We start from the raw sequence: 16,910 nt of genomic DNA, 5'->3' as shown, positions 1-16,910 counted from the left end.
CAATTTGTTAATAAAAACTGCAGAATACGTACGTTTTATTATAAGCAAAACTTTTTTCGTGGTTTTTTTCTGGTAATGTCGTGTAAAAACACAACTTTAATTATTTAATAGGGTAAGTTGGGGCAAATCCGACCGTTGGGTAATCGAACATCGGTAGCACTACGGGAACTAATATCAATGTTGTCGTGTGATTGCATAAAAAATGCAGGTGGATTTAAATTCCTTGATTAAAGTCCTACAAAGTGCATAGATGAATTTAGTCCAACTTTTCTCATATTTTTTTAATTGCATCGTAATTAAAAATGACACGGTGGGGCAAATCCGACCTCTAAATAGTGGGGTAAATCCGATGAACGATTTGAGGTTTAAGGCAATTTTATCAAAAATATGTTCCGCAATGTAGTATTAAAATTTGGAGTATGTATAACATGCTTTTAGGTTTGTATATGCATGTTATACATACTCAAAATTTTAATACTACATTACGGAACATATTTTCGATAAAATTGCCTTAAACCTCAAATCATTCTATTAAGTATGATGGAAGTTATTACCGTTCAAAATCTGACGAGGCTGCGACAGCCGATGTTTTGAAACGAGACCCCCATATTGAAACGTTAGAAGTATTCTACTTCAAATACATTAAAATACTGTTAACAATATCACATCTTTAAATCCTTGCAACAATTCATGAACCAATTTTGATATAGATACTCCCAATGTCGCCACATTTTGCAAAATGTTTTTAGGTATGTATATGTAGATAAAAATCAAGAAATTTTCTTTTTGGGTTTTGGCTTAAATTTTGTTGTTTTGGTTTCATCTTCTTGAATTGAAACTTTTCTCCAAACAACTTTAGAGAGCTGGCAATAAATGTAATTCAAACAAATCTTTTGCCATACTTTTCGGCTTCCAAACGGATGCTTTACGCCGCTTTGGATCTATCTTATAATCATGAGTTCGGTAAAAACAAGCGAACGAATCTTTTCAAATCTGAACAATTTCAATAGCGCCTCGGTTGCCAAAGTTGGCTAAATTGCCAAAGGAAGCTGGTGCTCGAGAGTCAATTTTGCTCAGTTTGCCAACAGCAAGCGGCGTTTTGCTGTTGTCCCGCGATATGCTGTTTGACTGCCTGCTTTTGCAAGGATTCTGACGCTCCAAATCCAATTTCACCATCAGTGTCCGTAAACATTTCCGTGTTATTTTAATGTCGTACCATTGTTTTGCTAACACACCAGACTGTACTCGTAAGATCGTCAACATAGTACTCATCATATTCTTCCATCCTTGTCCCAACGTGGTTGGTTGAACCGCGTAAAATTAATCGCATCAAATTCAAGTTAACACGTGCTAAAATGCAAATATGGCAACCCAGACACACAAACATAGTTTTCCTACAGTTTATTTTACAAAACAAAAGTAGAAACTGTATGAAAACAAATTCAAACACAGAGTGTCGAATGAACAGTTTTCGACATTTTGGTTGGCGCATGAGCAGCACTTTCGGATGAATCTCCAGTTCGTGAGGGAGTTCATGCTGCCCAGCTGCTTTCGCAAGTTATTTATTTTATCCTTACAAAAGTGATTGCATTAGATAGATTTCGTTTAGTCCTTTCGCAAGGCTTCGTTTGTTCGCAACAGTTCCGAGCCGAAAAGGGGTGGATTAACGCACGCAGTGACTTTTCCGTTTCAGTGCGCGAAGTTATTGTTTAGTATTTTGAGAAATGTCCTCCGAGCGCTGACCGCTTGCTGCACTTTCGGTGCTCTTCTTATCCTACGCCGTGAGAGTCATAAAAATGAGTGTAAATAGTATTGTGATGGAGACAAGGGCAATCTGAGTTTATGTTTGTTTATTTTACCAGCTGGCGGTCGGTTGGAACCATTCCCATCGATAGCATGAGCCGCTCACAATGTTCTCTGCGGCATATTTGTGTGTGCCTGAATCGGTGGTATTTTCCAATCTGACGATGGAAGTAAATTATTGGCAGGAAACCCCAGTGCGACTTAATGAAAGACGTTGTTAGCATACCTCCATAGGTCATAAGTCGAATAAGCGAAAAATAAACAAAACCGTGAGAACCGAGGAAAAATAAATTGACGAATTGGTTAACGAGAAAATTGATTCCGGTGTGCGATTAGGGTAATTTTCATAAATTCTAAAAGAAAATCAAAGGAGGGAATTAATTACAGTCAAATCTGAATAATGAACTTGCTTCCACCCGTCAACAGTTTTCTAACGAAGAAAAGAAACCTAAGAAACGCATATCAAAGGCCCAAATAGTAGCAGCGCTTACGGATGACGAATTTGCTAAGTGGATGAATGAATATCAATAACACAGCCACTTCAAAAGGAAAGGGTGCCACCCAGGTTAAGCGCCATCTAGATGTAGCGTTCTCCTTTCCCTTGTCGTGCGTTGCCCGATCGTCGTTCGTGCATACAGTGTATTGTTCGAAATGAGTGAGGGGTCCACCTGCTTGTTGTGGCAACCGATTGGAGAAGATCCAACGAAGAGGGTAATAATGTAATAAATTCTTGTGGAAAGTACAATTTCGTGACAATCGGCAATAAAAACATTTCAAACAAAGAAAACCAAAAGTGTAAAAACCGGCAGAACAAGCCAAAGCTGAAAATAAAACGGAAAGGAAATCTCTCCGCCCAGCGTTTCCCGAGCCCACAAAGCCGGAAGCACCTTCCATCCCCCTTCTAGCATACCGTAACTTTCGCCCACGACAAGTTGCCTTCGAAAAGTGTGAGAGCAAAATATTTATTATGCAAGGCTAAAGTGAAGTGAGAAAATTCAAAGTGTTTTATTTTTCCTGCACTCGTCCACTTTCTGTCTGTTTTGGTTCGGCTATTGGATCTACTTTACCTCGGCTTGGGTTGGTGCATTCAAGTCCACAGGAACGTTACTCCAATATGGATGGTGTTGGGGGAGACGCTTATCCTTAGCTCCGGCACAACCATCATCGACAAGACTATCAGCATCATCATCATCATAGTCATTAGAGGAATCAACTCATCAGCTTTGCTACAGTGCGCGCAAATATAGTGAGCTGACCCGGTTGCAACACCAGGTACCACAGGGGTGCGAATCTAGTCGAATTATTGCTATCCCGCCAATCGCTGGTTTGGGTACAATCACACACACACAGCACTCTACACAAGTAGGTTCTCAACAGCTTAGAATTTGTACTTCCCTTCAAGAAGGAAAAGATATTCGCCGTCAGTGAAGGAACGAGGATTGCAGCAAAAGTGTTGAGCATGAAAGCACTAAAATCGAGTGCAATGCTGCTGGCAAGTGTTTTACTGATTTTAAATGGATTTCTCATCACTAGCACGCATAGCGAAGAAGGTAAGAAACTTTATTGCATACCGACATTCAACCGAACGTGCCTTCATCCAACTACCTATATATTTGGATAGATGGTTAGGTAGATGGATGACTGGCATCGTGGGCATGTCAATGGAAACTGAATATTTTACTTGTTTGCACTCTAATCGGTATTTCGAAATGTAATTTATTTGCTTTGATGATAATAATCTTCAGATTTGCAAATCCAAATGTAGAATGAATGCAGGCGAGGTTTATTTTTGCTAGAGTTTCATTGAATTTTACCAACTCAACTTGTGCAAATGTGCAAAATGTAAGTAAAGCTCACTATTTGAGAATAGTATGTACGTCACTTCGGTACAAGTATAAATTCGAACACCTGTGGTTATGAGCCTTTTTTAACTCTTTTTAAGGCCCAGAGTTTGGGGCTAATGGTAAAGGTTATATTAATTGAAAAACGGTTCTTTTACTTAGTTTGAAATATGTTTACATTTATTTCATAATAAAAACTGTTTTGAAAAAGGTGACAATATAGTTGCCACAGCACGGTGAAAAACATTACATGAAACTCTATTTCTGAAGGATAGTATGGAAAGAAACCCGAACTAAAGCTATGCTAGATGCCGTCATGCCAGTTTTTATATAACTATTTTTGAAATTGTTAGTTTTACTGTTTTTACCTCCACATCTATACAGGGGGAAGGAGGGGTTAATTTCATTAATTTCTTATAAAAGAATGGTATAGCAATCCTCAAACTTTGAATTTTTTTCTCAGATCTTGAGGGCCTACTCGTTTGTATCAATCTACTCAGCTCAACAAATTGGGACAATGTCTGTTGTCGAGAAGGAATATTTAACAGACACCGCTGCCTGTTGGCTCGTGGTGGTTTCGGATTCTTGCTGTAGTGTTTTGTGCTAAACTTACTGCATAAACCTAAACCTCTTGTTCTTCCCAGCCCTCGTCCTTACGCATTCACCTTTAGGTTAGGCTCTGAACTGATAAACTACATAAGTAGTACAAATCTTCATATTCTGAATAAAGGAAACCGACCAACTTTTACGAGGTCTGGGAGGGAGGAGATGTTAGACATAACCAGTGCTGTGCAACCGATGGTATTTGAATTGTGATGGTAAATATGAAATAACCGTACCACCACAAAAATGACCGTTATTTCATTTCTATTATTCTCGCATAGTGTCTCAGTTAACTTTCTCTCATAGAAACCGCGCGCGAGAGAGAGAGAGAGTGCATTGAAGTGAAGACAGATTGAGTACCATTTATTTTGTATTGATATGATAAACGAAATATTATCAGTATATTGTATACAGGCAGTATGCGGTACTTTGTTGATTTTTCCTCCACCTTTCTGATTCTTTTATGCAAAGCTATTTGTGTGAAACCGCCTGTTTGTTAATACTAGCTCGTTGTTTGTGATAAGATGACCATCATAACCGTATTTATGTTGTAAATAAAATGATGGTCTGCTTGCATTCCTCTCAGTAATGATTCCAACGAATGAGAGATACAGAAGAGAACCGACTTCCTGTTGTCAATTCATTGGAGTGACAACCGTAACTCAATAAGAATTGATTATTGTTTTGACTGCTAACCCTTTCATTCTCTTTTATCTAGCAGGTTTGTCTAGTAGGTACCGTGATGGAGCCCAGCACTGGACGTATCGCTTTGCTCGGATAGAATTTCGCATGAACTGGGAAATTGACAGATTTCAAATGAAACTGAGCCGCCTTTCTCCGATCATTATGATATCATGATATCATGATATCATAATATGATATCATATTTTTCGATCATTTTGATGTCACCTTCAATGTGGTAACATATCGTAATCCTAAAACTACAAATTGGAACTTCTTTTTAGAAAACTTGGCGACTAAATTTCATGGATACTTTCCAACAATTAGTCAACTAGACGACTTAGATGACATCATGGATGCGACAAACTCATTCATAGTAGCATCCTATGAAGAAGCTAGTCCACTTCTTACTGTTAAATCACTAGGGGAACTCCTTGGTGGAGGGCTGAGCTTGAAAGAATGAAGAAGGATATGAGAAGAGCTTGGAACCGGCGTCATCGTGATGATTCCAGGGCTTTCAGGTCAGCTCGTAGTGCATATAAGAAATGTCTTAGATCTGCAGAGCGAGCTGGCTGGCAAAACCTATGCACTAATGTCTCTAGTCTGAACGCAGCATGTTAAATAAAATTCTTTCGAAATCGAAAGATTTTCAGATGAACTCCTTAAAAACCGGAGATGGTATTTATGTCTCGTGCGTAAAAGATGTTCTTAATTGTCTCTTCGACGCACACTTTCCATGTTGTATCGATCCGGAGCTGAACAATGTTCACAGATCTCATTCTGGTGACTCGGACTCGTGGGCGTTAGCATGCACATTGGTTTCCACTGAATCGGTCAAGTGGGCAGTTGACAGCTTTGCTCCATACAAATCACCCGGAAAAGATGGAATACTTCCCGTGCTACTGCAAAAGGGATTTGATATTCTCAAACATATTTTGAATTAGATTATGCTTTCCAGTGTTGCTGCCGGGTATATCCCGAAAGCATGGCGAGAAATAACTGTTAGAAGGTTCTTGTCATAAGATAGCACAACAACGACGATGTGCGCATTCTACTCCCTGGCTGCACACATAAAAGATTAGAAATAAAGGGGCTCGTTAGTGTGCATCTTGCTCCTACGCTCACGAAGGCAGGCAATGCAACCGAAAAACATAGAAACGTTCTTCCGATCAAACTCTATCTGAATAATGAATGAAGTATTGTAATTTTACTCGTCTTCCTCCCTGTTTGCCAGTGAGGGGAGGCACAAAAAAGTGGCTCTTCAAGGCGGCTCTTTGTGGGGGTGATCTACACATCGCAGTGTTCTTGAGCTGCTCTTTTTTCATCTGTGTATTTAGCTCTTTGTGCGCATTGTGTGAGCAAATAACAAGCTTGGGGATATCTACGATCACTCTGCTTCACGATGTTGTTTACAATATTCAGAAGGCCTTCTCGCTCAAGAAATCTAGCTCATCTAGATATTGCATGTGCTTTTGATAATGTGTCCTTCCAGTTTATTGTGAAAGCGACGCGGTCATGGGGTATCTACATGTATCTCGGGTTGGATAAACGAAATGCTTAGTAACCGCATTCTTTGCTGGTCATTGCGACAGTCTGAGATACGGAAGTAGAGTATTTGCGGTTGTCCTCAGAGTGGCGTTCTGCCACCTTTGTAATGGAACCGCCGACGGCTTGTTGAAGAGACTCAATGAGCTTGGATTTCCAAACTACGGGTTTGCTAACGATTACCAAATACAAATTACTGGACTTTGCATCCGAACAATCTTTAACTTAATGCAACAAACATTAAGAGCTATCGAACAGTGGTGTCGACAAGTTAAATTATCAGTTAACCCAAACAAAACTTCAATGGTTTTTTTCACGAAGAAGCGAATAACAACCAGGGTTCGTCCCTTGCAGTCCCTTTGATTCAGAGCTACTGTGTGCAGATCAAGTCAAAAACGTTTTACATTTCTTATAAAAGAAATGTATAGAATTCGCTCAAACTTTCAAGATTTTTTCCGAGACCCGGAGGGCCGAGTCTTATATACCAATCGACTCAGCTCGACGATTTGGGACAATGTCTGTGTGTGTGTGTGTGTGTGTCTGTGTGTGTGTGTGTATGTAACGGACAAATTCTCATTCGTGTTTCTCAGCAATGGCTGAACCGATCTTATCCAAACCAATTTTAAATGAAAGAACTAAAAAACAGTATGAACGCTATTAATTTGTTTTTGATTCTGATGTTTAGTTTCCAAGATATGAATGTTTGAATGCGTAAAAATGGCGTTTTTTGCAGTTTTTTTGAATTATCTGCCGAAATTGACAATATAGATTAACAATTTATTTAGATTTTAGACAGCTTTAACGAACACCTTTCGAACAAGCTATAGATTGTTGAAATCGGACTATTATCAAAAGAGATATTTAACATTAAATGCGGACGAAAGATTTTTATCATTTCCCATTGCCAGAAATATGATCAAAAACATATAATCTATTATTAACGCCAAAACGGCTGATTTTAGGTCAATAGTATTTTCGGAGAATTTAATGGAGGCAATATGCCCTTTATTTTGGTATTGTGCTTTTGCTGATTGATCCCCCTATGAGTGAGATATTTTCACAAATTTTCTTGGAAGTGATTATATCGAAATGATTCCTTCTACAAATTTGTAGCTCTTACTTTTGCGAATAACTTTACTGAAGACTTCAAATATCTATTTTGAATACTTTAAAAGTTATGGCTTGTTGTTTGTGGATTACTCTTTGTCGCCTATTTATTGTTTAATATAGAAATAATCCATTGAAATAAGCCAAACATTATTTCGACAAATCGAATTTTGTATTTCATTTTTCTATCTACAACCGCTAGAAATAATCACCGAACACTTCCAAGTTGTCTGGAAGGAACTTGATAACTTATCAGTGCAAAAATGTTCATTTGTGCGAACCTTCTGACTGCAATTTTTCTAACTAATGACCATCGGATCGATCTGAAACATATCGGAAAATGAAAAGCGAAATAAATAACTCCAAGCAATGGCGTAGCCCAGAGAAGGTTTTGGGGTTTAACAACATACAACGCTCCCGACCCCCCCCCCCCCACCACACCCAAAAAAAATATTGGATTGAAGTTGAAAATTTATTGATGCAGACTGATTTAATTCAATATTACAATAACAATTATCTGATCCGTAGATTGATAACCTGTTGTTGTAAACATCATGAGGACTTTTGATAAATTGTCGAAATGGGGTCTTGATATGTAACTGATCTTGATTTCACAGTTGTCTAATAGCATCAATATCAAATTCCTGCCTGAAAACATTCCAATAGAAAATTACAGAGTTCTGCAATCAATCATAGTCCTCAGATTTATTTTCAAATTGATCTCGTTTTTGTGGAGATGTACTGTAATAAGGGTCTTTATTAAATAGGAAGAGAAGTTAAAATTGATTTAATGTCTATGAAACATAGAACTGCTCACCAAAAAAATGCATAACTTTCAACATTTGCTAAAAATGTTCTTGCCTTTCTCATTCACTCTAAAATTCGTCAATCTAATCCCGACCCGGAGGGCCGAGTGTCATATGCCAATCGACTGAGTTCGTCGAGATCGGAAAATGTCTGTGTGTGTATGTATATGTGTATGTGGAAAAAATGTGACCTCTGTTTCTCAGAGATGGCTGGACCGATTTGCACAAAGTTAGTCTCAAATGAACAACCTTCCCATCGGCTGCTATTGAATTTTTTATTGATTGGACTTCCGGTTCCGGAGTTACGAGTTGAAGAGTGCAATCACACAGCAAATTCTCATATAAACTGAAATGAAAAATTTTCAAAATCAAATTTGTATGCCAAATGACTTTAAAATGCATGAAACATTGAGATGTTTGACAAAAATTGACTTTTTTTGGACTTTGGTACATTTTTGTCTTTCTCATATAGAAAGGTTATGCAATCACTCTAAAAATCGTCAATCATACCGGCCAGGAGGGAGTATGCAGTGAGGGGTTGCTACTTTAAAATCAAAACTAGTTTAAAATTTCTTAACAACTTGAAAATTTTCGGCCGGATCTGGACCTCCCGGACCTTTCTCCATGATCCGCCGCTGGTTTCAAGCGATGTTTCAGTATCACATAGTATCTCAAGATCGTGGCTGTCGATCCATTGTATGTATGTGCAAATCGTACTGAACATGTAATATTCATTTCCACCATTGTATTGAACATAACCAGCCATGGAATCGTAGTCTGGACAAATGAGACAAGCACAATTGCACCACTAGGTGGATTAAGACAGGTTTTTTTGGGAATGCGTCGAGTTGAGACAAAAACGTAATATGATTAATAACGAGGATAACACTTTCCGAATGTAGAGAGAAATTTATGAAAAATAACGATGTCCATTCGATTCTAGCAGGTTCTGATCGATTTTGATGAGCATTTGATTTTTGTTGTATGACCAATTATATGTATAGGTCAAATGTTTAAAATCAGTAATTTAAGGTCAAGATAGCATCATTTTGAAACCGCCAACTTCGAAGGTTTAGTATCTTCGATGAGTTTTACAAACGTTAAACAGCGCATCATTTGATAAAATAATTTTGACGGTATATCGTCCAAGAAGTATTTATGGTGATTTTTCTCAGGTTAATATTCATGACTACAATAAAGTCTCAACAAATTCGCTAGACACGAACTCTGTTACTATTTTCTGAAAAATTAATTCTGCATGATTTTAAAACTTCAAAAATTACGGTTTCGGAATTATGCCGTTTGGACAGTATGATCGATTTTCACCAAACCCCCACCAAACCGAATTTCTGGCTACGCCGCTGACTTCAAGTAAGTAGAAACAAAGTCGTTCTACACTCGTTCACAAGAAACTTCTTCGAATGCTGAATATCTATTATAATACATTAAAACTCTGATTTTATCAGCCAAATATGAACATATGTTTGATGGGCTCTAGCAGACGAACAAGACTGAATTCGAGTAAATCCTTTCTTGAGCATGTTTTCCTTATCATGAAGATGGAAATATGCAAAAATAAAAAGTTCATCATAATCAGAAATAGTTATCAGACTACATCAAGGGACGGGAAGAATATTTTAACAGCTTTAGTTTATTATAAAGAAAAAAAATTGCCCGCTTTAGTCAATGTCCCCATTTTGTCAGCCTAAAATACGCCATGAGACTGATAAAAATGGGTCTTTATTGTATGTATTATTCACTGTGTTTCACATTAATAGGTACATTTCATTTTTGGGGATTTTTTATTGTATCGAAGTACAACAATTTTTAGGTAATTTTCAAGGGGTTTTTTTTTAAACTTCTTCCAAAATTTGGCGAATCTATTCCAATTCGTATACCAATTAATTGGTATACTTAAGGGTTAATATGTAGCAGATAGAGAAAATACTGAAATTTTCAGCTTTTTTCTAACACAATATTACGAAAGATTATTAAACAATTTTTCTTAATAAGTTTGTGAAAATTATAAACTATTTGAAATTTTTTTAATAATTTTATTTTTTTATTTAACCGTGATTTTTTAATAAATAGTGACCATCGCTTCACAACGTAGTCTATTTTTCATGGCTTGCGGTGAGCACGATCTCTCGAATTGCTGAACTGAAAATTATGGAATAGAAATTAATTTTTGGTATTCTTTACTTTACTCGCCGCGCAGATAGCTCTGAATTAGACCCGCTGGTGCTCTAAGACGATTTCGCTAGATTTTCAGAGCACTGTGCACCCAGTGCATTAACGCAAGTGACGGAAGGTTATCGAAAAGTTTCGTGAAAATGAAAATTCCAGTAATGATGATGATTTTCCCAAACGGTTCGTTTTCGAGAGGTTTTTATTTGTTCTTTGGCATTAGGATTAGCGATAATAATTCAAATCAAGGATACTACTGGGAAGTCACCTTTAGAAAAAGTCGATGTCGAAGTAAAATTTGGAACTATGCACGCATGCACTTCAGAGATAGCGTGATATCCGGAGCTGCGATTTCATTTCAACACTTTTTTGTGAAAAGGGCGATACTTACAAATGTAAACATAAGGCTTTTTTCATACATGCGAATGAGGGCTTTGAAACGCAACAAATTAACCTAAAAATTTGGATTCTACGATATTGCTTTCTTAAACTACAGCAAAAAATACAACGGCCGAAACTGCATTTTTTTTGTTTATTTAAAGTTTCGCCCTTCCACGCTCCATGCAAACAAACAGGGCGATACTTTTTTGCTAGCAATTTAGAGGCGAAACTGTTTTTTTTTGTATTTTTTAGGATTTCAAGCTGATACCAGCTGTAAATAGTAACAATGATCGCTATTGAAAAAAACCCGGACGAAATTGGTGGTGTAGAACGGTAGTTATTGTAAAAAAACGTAAGAACGATACTTCAATGCTGATAGGTGGGACCGAAAAAGTAAACAATCGCCAAAGGGGCGATACCATCATTTTGTAAATTTCAATAGCAAAAACAAATTTTAATTTAATAATTTCAAATACTTTATGAAGTTTTGGGTTTCGATCACTGAATCATGCAATCTAGGATGTAAAAAACACAATAGTTCTTAAATAGGAAATAAAAGTCTGGAAATATTCACTGTTGATTTTCTTTGAATGGTGTCACTGCTAGTATCGCCCTTTTCAAGAAAAAGCGTTGACTTCTTAGTTCTCAGTCGCGTTGGTGATTTGAGTAAAGTATAAACTTCAAATCGATTAAAAAAAATGCGATTTTTTTGTTCCCACCACAATTTAGATATTTTATTAACAGAGCATTAACAATAATTCGTAGCTATGTCTATTTTATGGTCCATTTTTTCGCTTCCCATTGATTTGATTTGAGATTTCTAGCACTGATGTTGTCCTATGCTGATTTGAGCGATTCTCTGAGTCCTGCCACTTTCCCATGTAGTATGTGTTATCAAAAACATCGCGAAGCATCAAGTTCTAAATGTTCTCAAACGATATAATATCCGAAGAGAGTGATAAGAGTTATAAGAAATGTCTCATCACACTGTTAGGTGGATTAAAAGCGTTTTTTGATTCATTTCGTTTATTTGATAGGCACAAATGCGTTAGCTTGGCGGTGCCAAATTCTCTTGGTTTTACATTTTGGATATCTTAAAACTAGGAGGATGCAATGTTGAAATATTTTTTTTATAAAAGAGAAAAAAAACTACAGCTATCTTAAGACTAGCAATAAGATTCTATATACAAGAGAAAGTCAAATACGTTGGAGTTATAATGCATTTCAAACTGAATTGGTCTGCTCACATTGAGTTCAGAGTCAAGAAAGCGTGCATGGACTTCGGGCAGTGCAGACGAAATTTTGGAAAGACCTGGGGTCTCAAACCTAAATTCATCTATTGGATTTACATGACAATTGTACGTCCAATACTGTCATACGGATACTTTGTGCGGTGGCAGAGGGTAGAGGTGATGACAGTCCGGTCAAAGCTAAACCATCTGTAAAGAATGGCGTTCATGGCGTTGACTGGTGCTTTCATCACGACTCCGACTGCTGCTCTTGAGGCACTTCTACATATCAAACCATTACACATACACTTTGGAACAGTAACCATTTTGATCTTGCTACCAGCCATACACGATTGCGGTCACAAATGGTTACATAGGGTGAAGATATTCTTGCTCCCAGCGATATTACACTCACATGTAGTTTTCCTTACAGGACATTCCATGTGAAAATTCCCTCTCGAGAGAAGTGGTTGTCTGGTTATATGGTACACTGACGGTTCTCTGATGAAGGGGGGACGTGCTGGTGCTGGTGTCTACTGCCGAGAATTGAGGTAGATACTGTACTGCATTCCAAGCAGAAATCTTCGCGATTATGTAGGGCGTATAATCGGATCTTCAACAGAGCTTGTCCGGTAAAGTTATAAGCTTCTGCTCCGATAGTCAGGCTGCAATCAAAACCCTAAGCTCAGACAAATCACAGTCCAATCCAGTGATCACGTGCCGAACCCAAATCGAAGAACTAATCATTGTCATCATAATCTACCTGGTCTAGGTGCCCGGACGTTCCGGTATTACTAGAAATTAATAGGCTGACGAATTGGCCTGGGAAGGTTCAGCGATTGAAATACGGTCGTGGGCTTCGTCCGAGCACCGCATATATTGGAGAAATCTACGTGTCGCCAAACAAAGACGTTACTAGAACAACCGTGCCAAGTCATTTCGAAAAATCTCCCACACTTTTTGAAGCTCCACTGCAACATGCTGATCAGGGCTTTAACCGGCCACTGCAAACTCAATTATCACATGGCAACTATTCAGCGCGCTGAGTCTTTTTCATGTGATCTTTGTGAATCTGACTACGGAACCTCATATATTATCAGCTGATATGCAACTGCCCAGTAGAAACGCAATTGCGTTTTCGAGTTTTCGGCCGTCCTTACATCGACGACACCATGTTTGGGAGACTGAAACTCAGAGATATACTAACGTTTCTTATCCAATGTGGAAAAGAGCTTTAGGGTTACTCGCAGACGAGTTGAACTACTTGTGAGTTTAGCTTACCTGATGTTTGTTTTTGTGTTTGTGCTGTTATTTTTTCAACCCTTCCAATTCTACTTCCTCCCTTCTCCCTTTCCTTTCCTTCCGCTCAGGAAATGATGTTAAGACACGGCAAGGCACAAATTATCAACTACATACGGGGAATGTGCCAATATATTCTATATAATATATTATGACACATTCTTGCTTTAGGATCTCATGACACACTCTCGTACGTCATAATGTCCCAGACGTTATGACACTCAATGTTTTGGGAAGTTTTGACCTGGGACGTCATAGCACACTACCTGTGCGGCATAGTATACAAAATGGCCATTACGACCAATATTCGGTAAACGGCAGTGTGTCATAAGTTATGACTCATAACACCTGAGATATTATAAACGCACAACGTGTGTGATTTTACATCCGAAAACTCATGTGCGTCATAAGGTTTCGGACATTATGACGCATACTCAATTATGATACACATTTTGTTGGAACTTTATGACGAGGGATGTTATGACGCTGTGTCTATGTGTCATAATATCCGAAAATATGATTGTGTAATATAATTCTGGACATTATATATTATCCCAATATAAATATGCGTCATCAGACCTCGGATATTATGATGCAGCACCTCTTTCAGATATTGTGACATAAGAATTATTTCGGATCTGTTGACGAATTATTATTGTGATGTATCACCCTTCGGACGTTATGATCGCGGACGTTATCACACGTAGAGCTTCCATTCATTTCCCGGGAATCCCATGATTTTTAAATTTCCCGGTACTCCCAATGGACGGGAAATTGTGGTTTTTAATTTATTCCAAAAGGCTTATGTTCTGCGAAAGAAATGCTGTAGGAAATATCTTGACCGGCAAACATTTGGAGTGAGTAGTGAATGCAGATTGTGCTTTTTCAACTGATTTGTAGATCAATGGCCTATGTATTTTTAAGCTCACTGATATTTTTTCGTGTTTTTTTTATAGGTATGTAGTTCAAGCCTTACTCAAGACACTACTAAAGAATGTTCATATTTTCATGGAAAAATGGATTAATTGCCGGCCGTTGTACTGCTTCCTTAGAGTAGCGTTAGTGGTGCGCACGATATCTCTGCAACCGATGAGCCGATTGATCAGAATTTTTAACAGTTCTTTTAATACTTTATTTTAATAGATCTTAAGTGAAAAGGCTGCAAACAAATTAGTTATGGAAATGGTGGTACTTTCATAAAAATATGAGTGTTTACTTCAAAGCTTGGGATGCTTTGTAGAGATACCATCCTTAACGCAAACGCTATTTAAATAAGGAATGTTTCTAGAATGTCAGCAGAAATATTTGGTCGGTCAACGAATGCATATTTCGTCTAATTTGTTATACCGGAACTGCAATATTTGTTTGACCGTGATTTTTGCATGCCCGGATATGAAAGTTTTTGGATATATTAAAAGAAATACATAACGCTCTATCTGTCCAACTCTGTCGCGCTAAAGAGACCGAAAGTAATGACTGGTAATACATCTTTTAACATATGCTAACATTTAACAGCTATAGTGCTAAATTGCAAGCATTATTATTAGTGTTGTTGAATTCATCTGAATGTTGAAGTGTTGCAAGCTTAGACTTCCCTTCGTCTGCTTCGATTATATATTCGCAGTGGCCGCTAAGGGCGGCATTTCCTACTCAACAAATTTCTATTTTGTTTTCCCTTTCTCATATAAAGAAAGGCTATGCAATCACTGAAAAACCCGTTTTAATGCACCTAGTGGTGCAATTGTGCCTTTCTCATTTATCCATGGCTGGTTATGTTTAATATAATGGTGAAAATGTCTATTAGATATTCAGTTCGATTTACACATACGTACAATGAATCGACAGCTACGAACTTGAGTTGCTATGTGTCGACGCTGAAACACTTGAAATCAGCGGCGGATCCAGGAGGAGGGTTCGGGGGTTTGGACCCCGCCAAAAATTTTCAACTTGTTAAGAAATTTTAAACTCGGTTCGTCGAATTCGACAAATGTCTGTGCGTGCGTGCGTGCGTATTATATATGTGTGTGTGTGCGTGTGTATGTATGTATGTGACCAAAAATAAGCACATCGGTTACTCAGGAATGGCTCAAACGATTTTTTCAAACTTAGTCTCAAATGAAAGGTACAACGTTCCCATAGGCTGCTATTGAATTTCATTTCCGGAGTTACGGGTTGAAGAGTGCGGACACAGCAAATTCACATTTTTGCCTTTCTCCTATAGAAAGGTTATGCAATCACTCTGAACATCGTCAACTTAATCCCAGTTTTTTGACTTATATCGGTTTTCTGTATTTTAACAGGGGCGCCATTAGGGGAATACGGTGAGGGGTACCCCCTCTCCATTACATCACTCACCACCTTTCCCAAACCGCCCTTCGCTCATCATGTACCTCTCTACCCGAATAAAATTTTCTAGTTTCTCCAGCATAAATTTTCCTAGTTGGTCTGAAAACCAGTGAAAAATTTGGTTTGAAATGATTTTGAGTAGAGAAACTAATTTAAAATTTCTTAACAAGGTGAAAATGTTTGGTGGGGTCCAAACTCCCGAACCCTCCTCCTGGATCCGCCGCTGATTTCAAGTGTTTCAGCGTCGACACATAACAACTCAAGTTCGAAGCTGTCGATTCATTGTACGTATTTTTAAATCGCATTGAATATGTAATAGACATTTCCACCATTATATTAAACATACCCAGCCATGGAATCGTAGTTCAGATAAATGAGAAAGGCACAATTGCACCACCAGGTGGATTAAAACGGGTTTTTTGAATAGTTTTTTGTAAAATATGCGGTTGAAGTAAGTTGGCGGTGACGCACGCGGGGCAAGTTGGCGCTACTATTTACAGTGCAAATATAGTCATCAAATATTTTTATTTTTGGAATTCACTCCAAAGTAAAACTTTGTGTATCTCGTCAATGCAGGGGATATTTACTTCGGCCAATCGCCTGAAGAATTTCAAAAATATGGAATACGCGTCAAAGTAAAATGGCGGGACTGGGGTAAATTGGCGGTATTTCCACGTCACACATTTTTGTCTATAAAAACAAAGAAAATGCAACAAACACTTTGATAAAATTCAGGAATGTTGGCTACAGCCGCATGTTCTATTTTTCAAGATCTATGTACATCAAAGCGGTATAAAATGGAAACTGAAAACACCGCAAACTAGCCCCGGTCTCCCCTATACTTTTTTGTTTAAAGTGAGTCTGCGTCTACTTTCGTGGTAGTCCCCACGACAACCGTATCCCATATACGTGCTAAGTGAAATAATAATGTAATAGACATTTCCACAATTCTATTGAACAAAACCAGCTAATGAATCATAGTTTGGGTAAATGAGAAAGGCGCAATTGCACCACTAGGTGGATTAAAACAGGTTTTTATGTACATTCATCGATACAGTTTTGGCCCAAAACTGTGGAATGTG

The 16,910-nt window shown here is 37.9% G+C and overlaps 1 protein-coding gene across 2 annotated transcripts in view; it reads left to right on the top strand.

Moving 5' to 3' along the window:
• Window positions 1–1,612: 1,612 nt before the first annotated feature.
• LOC131682698 (lachesin-like) overlaps window positions 1,613–16,910 on the top strand; it is a 110,399-nt gene continuing 95,101 nt past the window's right edge. For both annotated transcript variants that reach the window (XM_058964384.1, XM_058964383.1), the window contains exon 1: window positions 1,613–3,353. In XM_058964384.1, coding sequence (XP_058820367.1) covers window positions 3,263–3,353 — 91 coding nt within the window. In that variant the 5' untranslated portion in view covers window positions 1,613–3,262. The remainder of the gene's footprint in view (window positions 3,354–16,910) is intronic.

Source organism: Topomyia yanbarensis, chromosome 2, assembly GCF_030247195.1.
Source record: "Topomyia yanbarensis strain Yona2022 chromosome 2, ASM3024719v1, whole genome shotgun sequence".
Lineage (NCBI taxonomy): Eukaryota > Metazoa > Arthropoda > Insecta > Diptera > Culicidae > Topomyia > Topomyia yanbarensis.
This window is presented reverse-complemented; position numbering and strand designations above follow the sequence as displayed.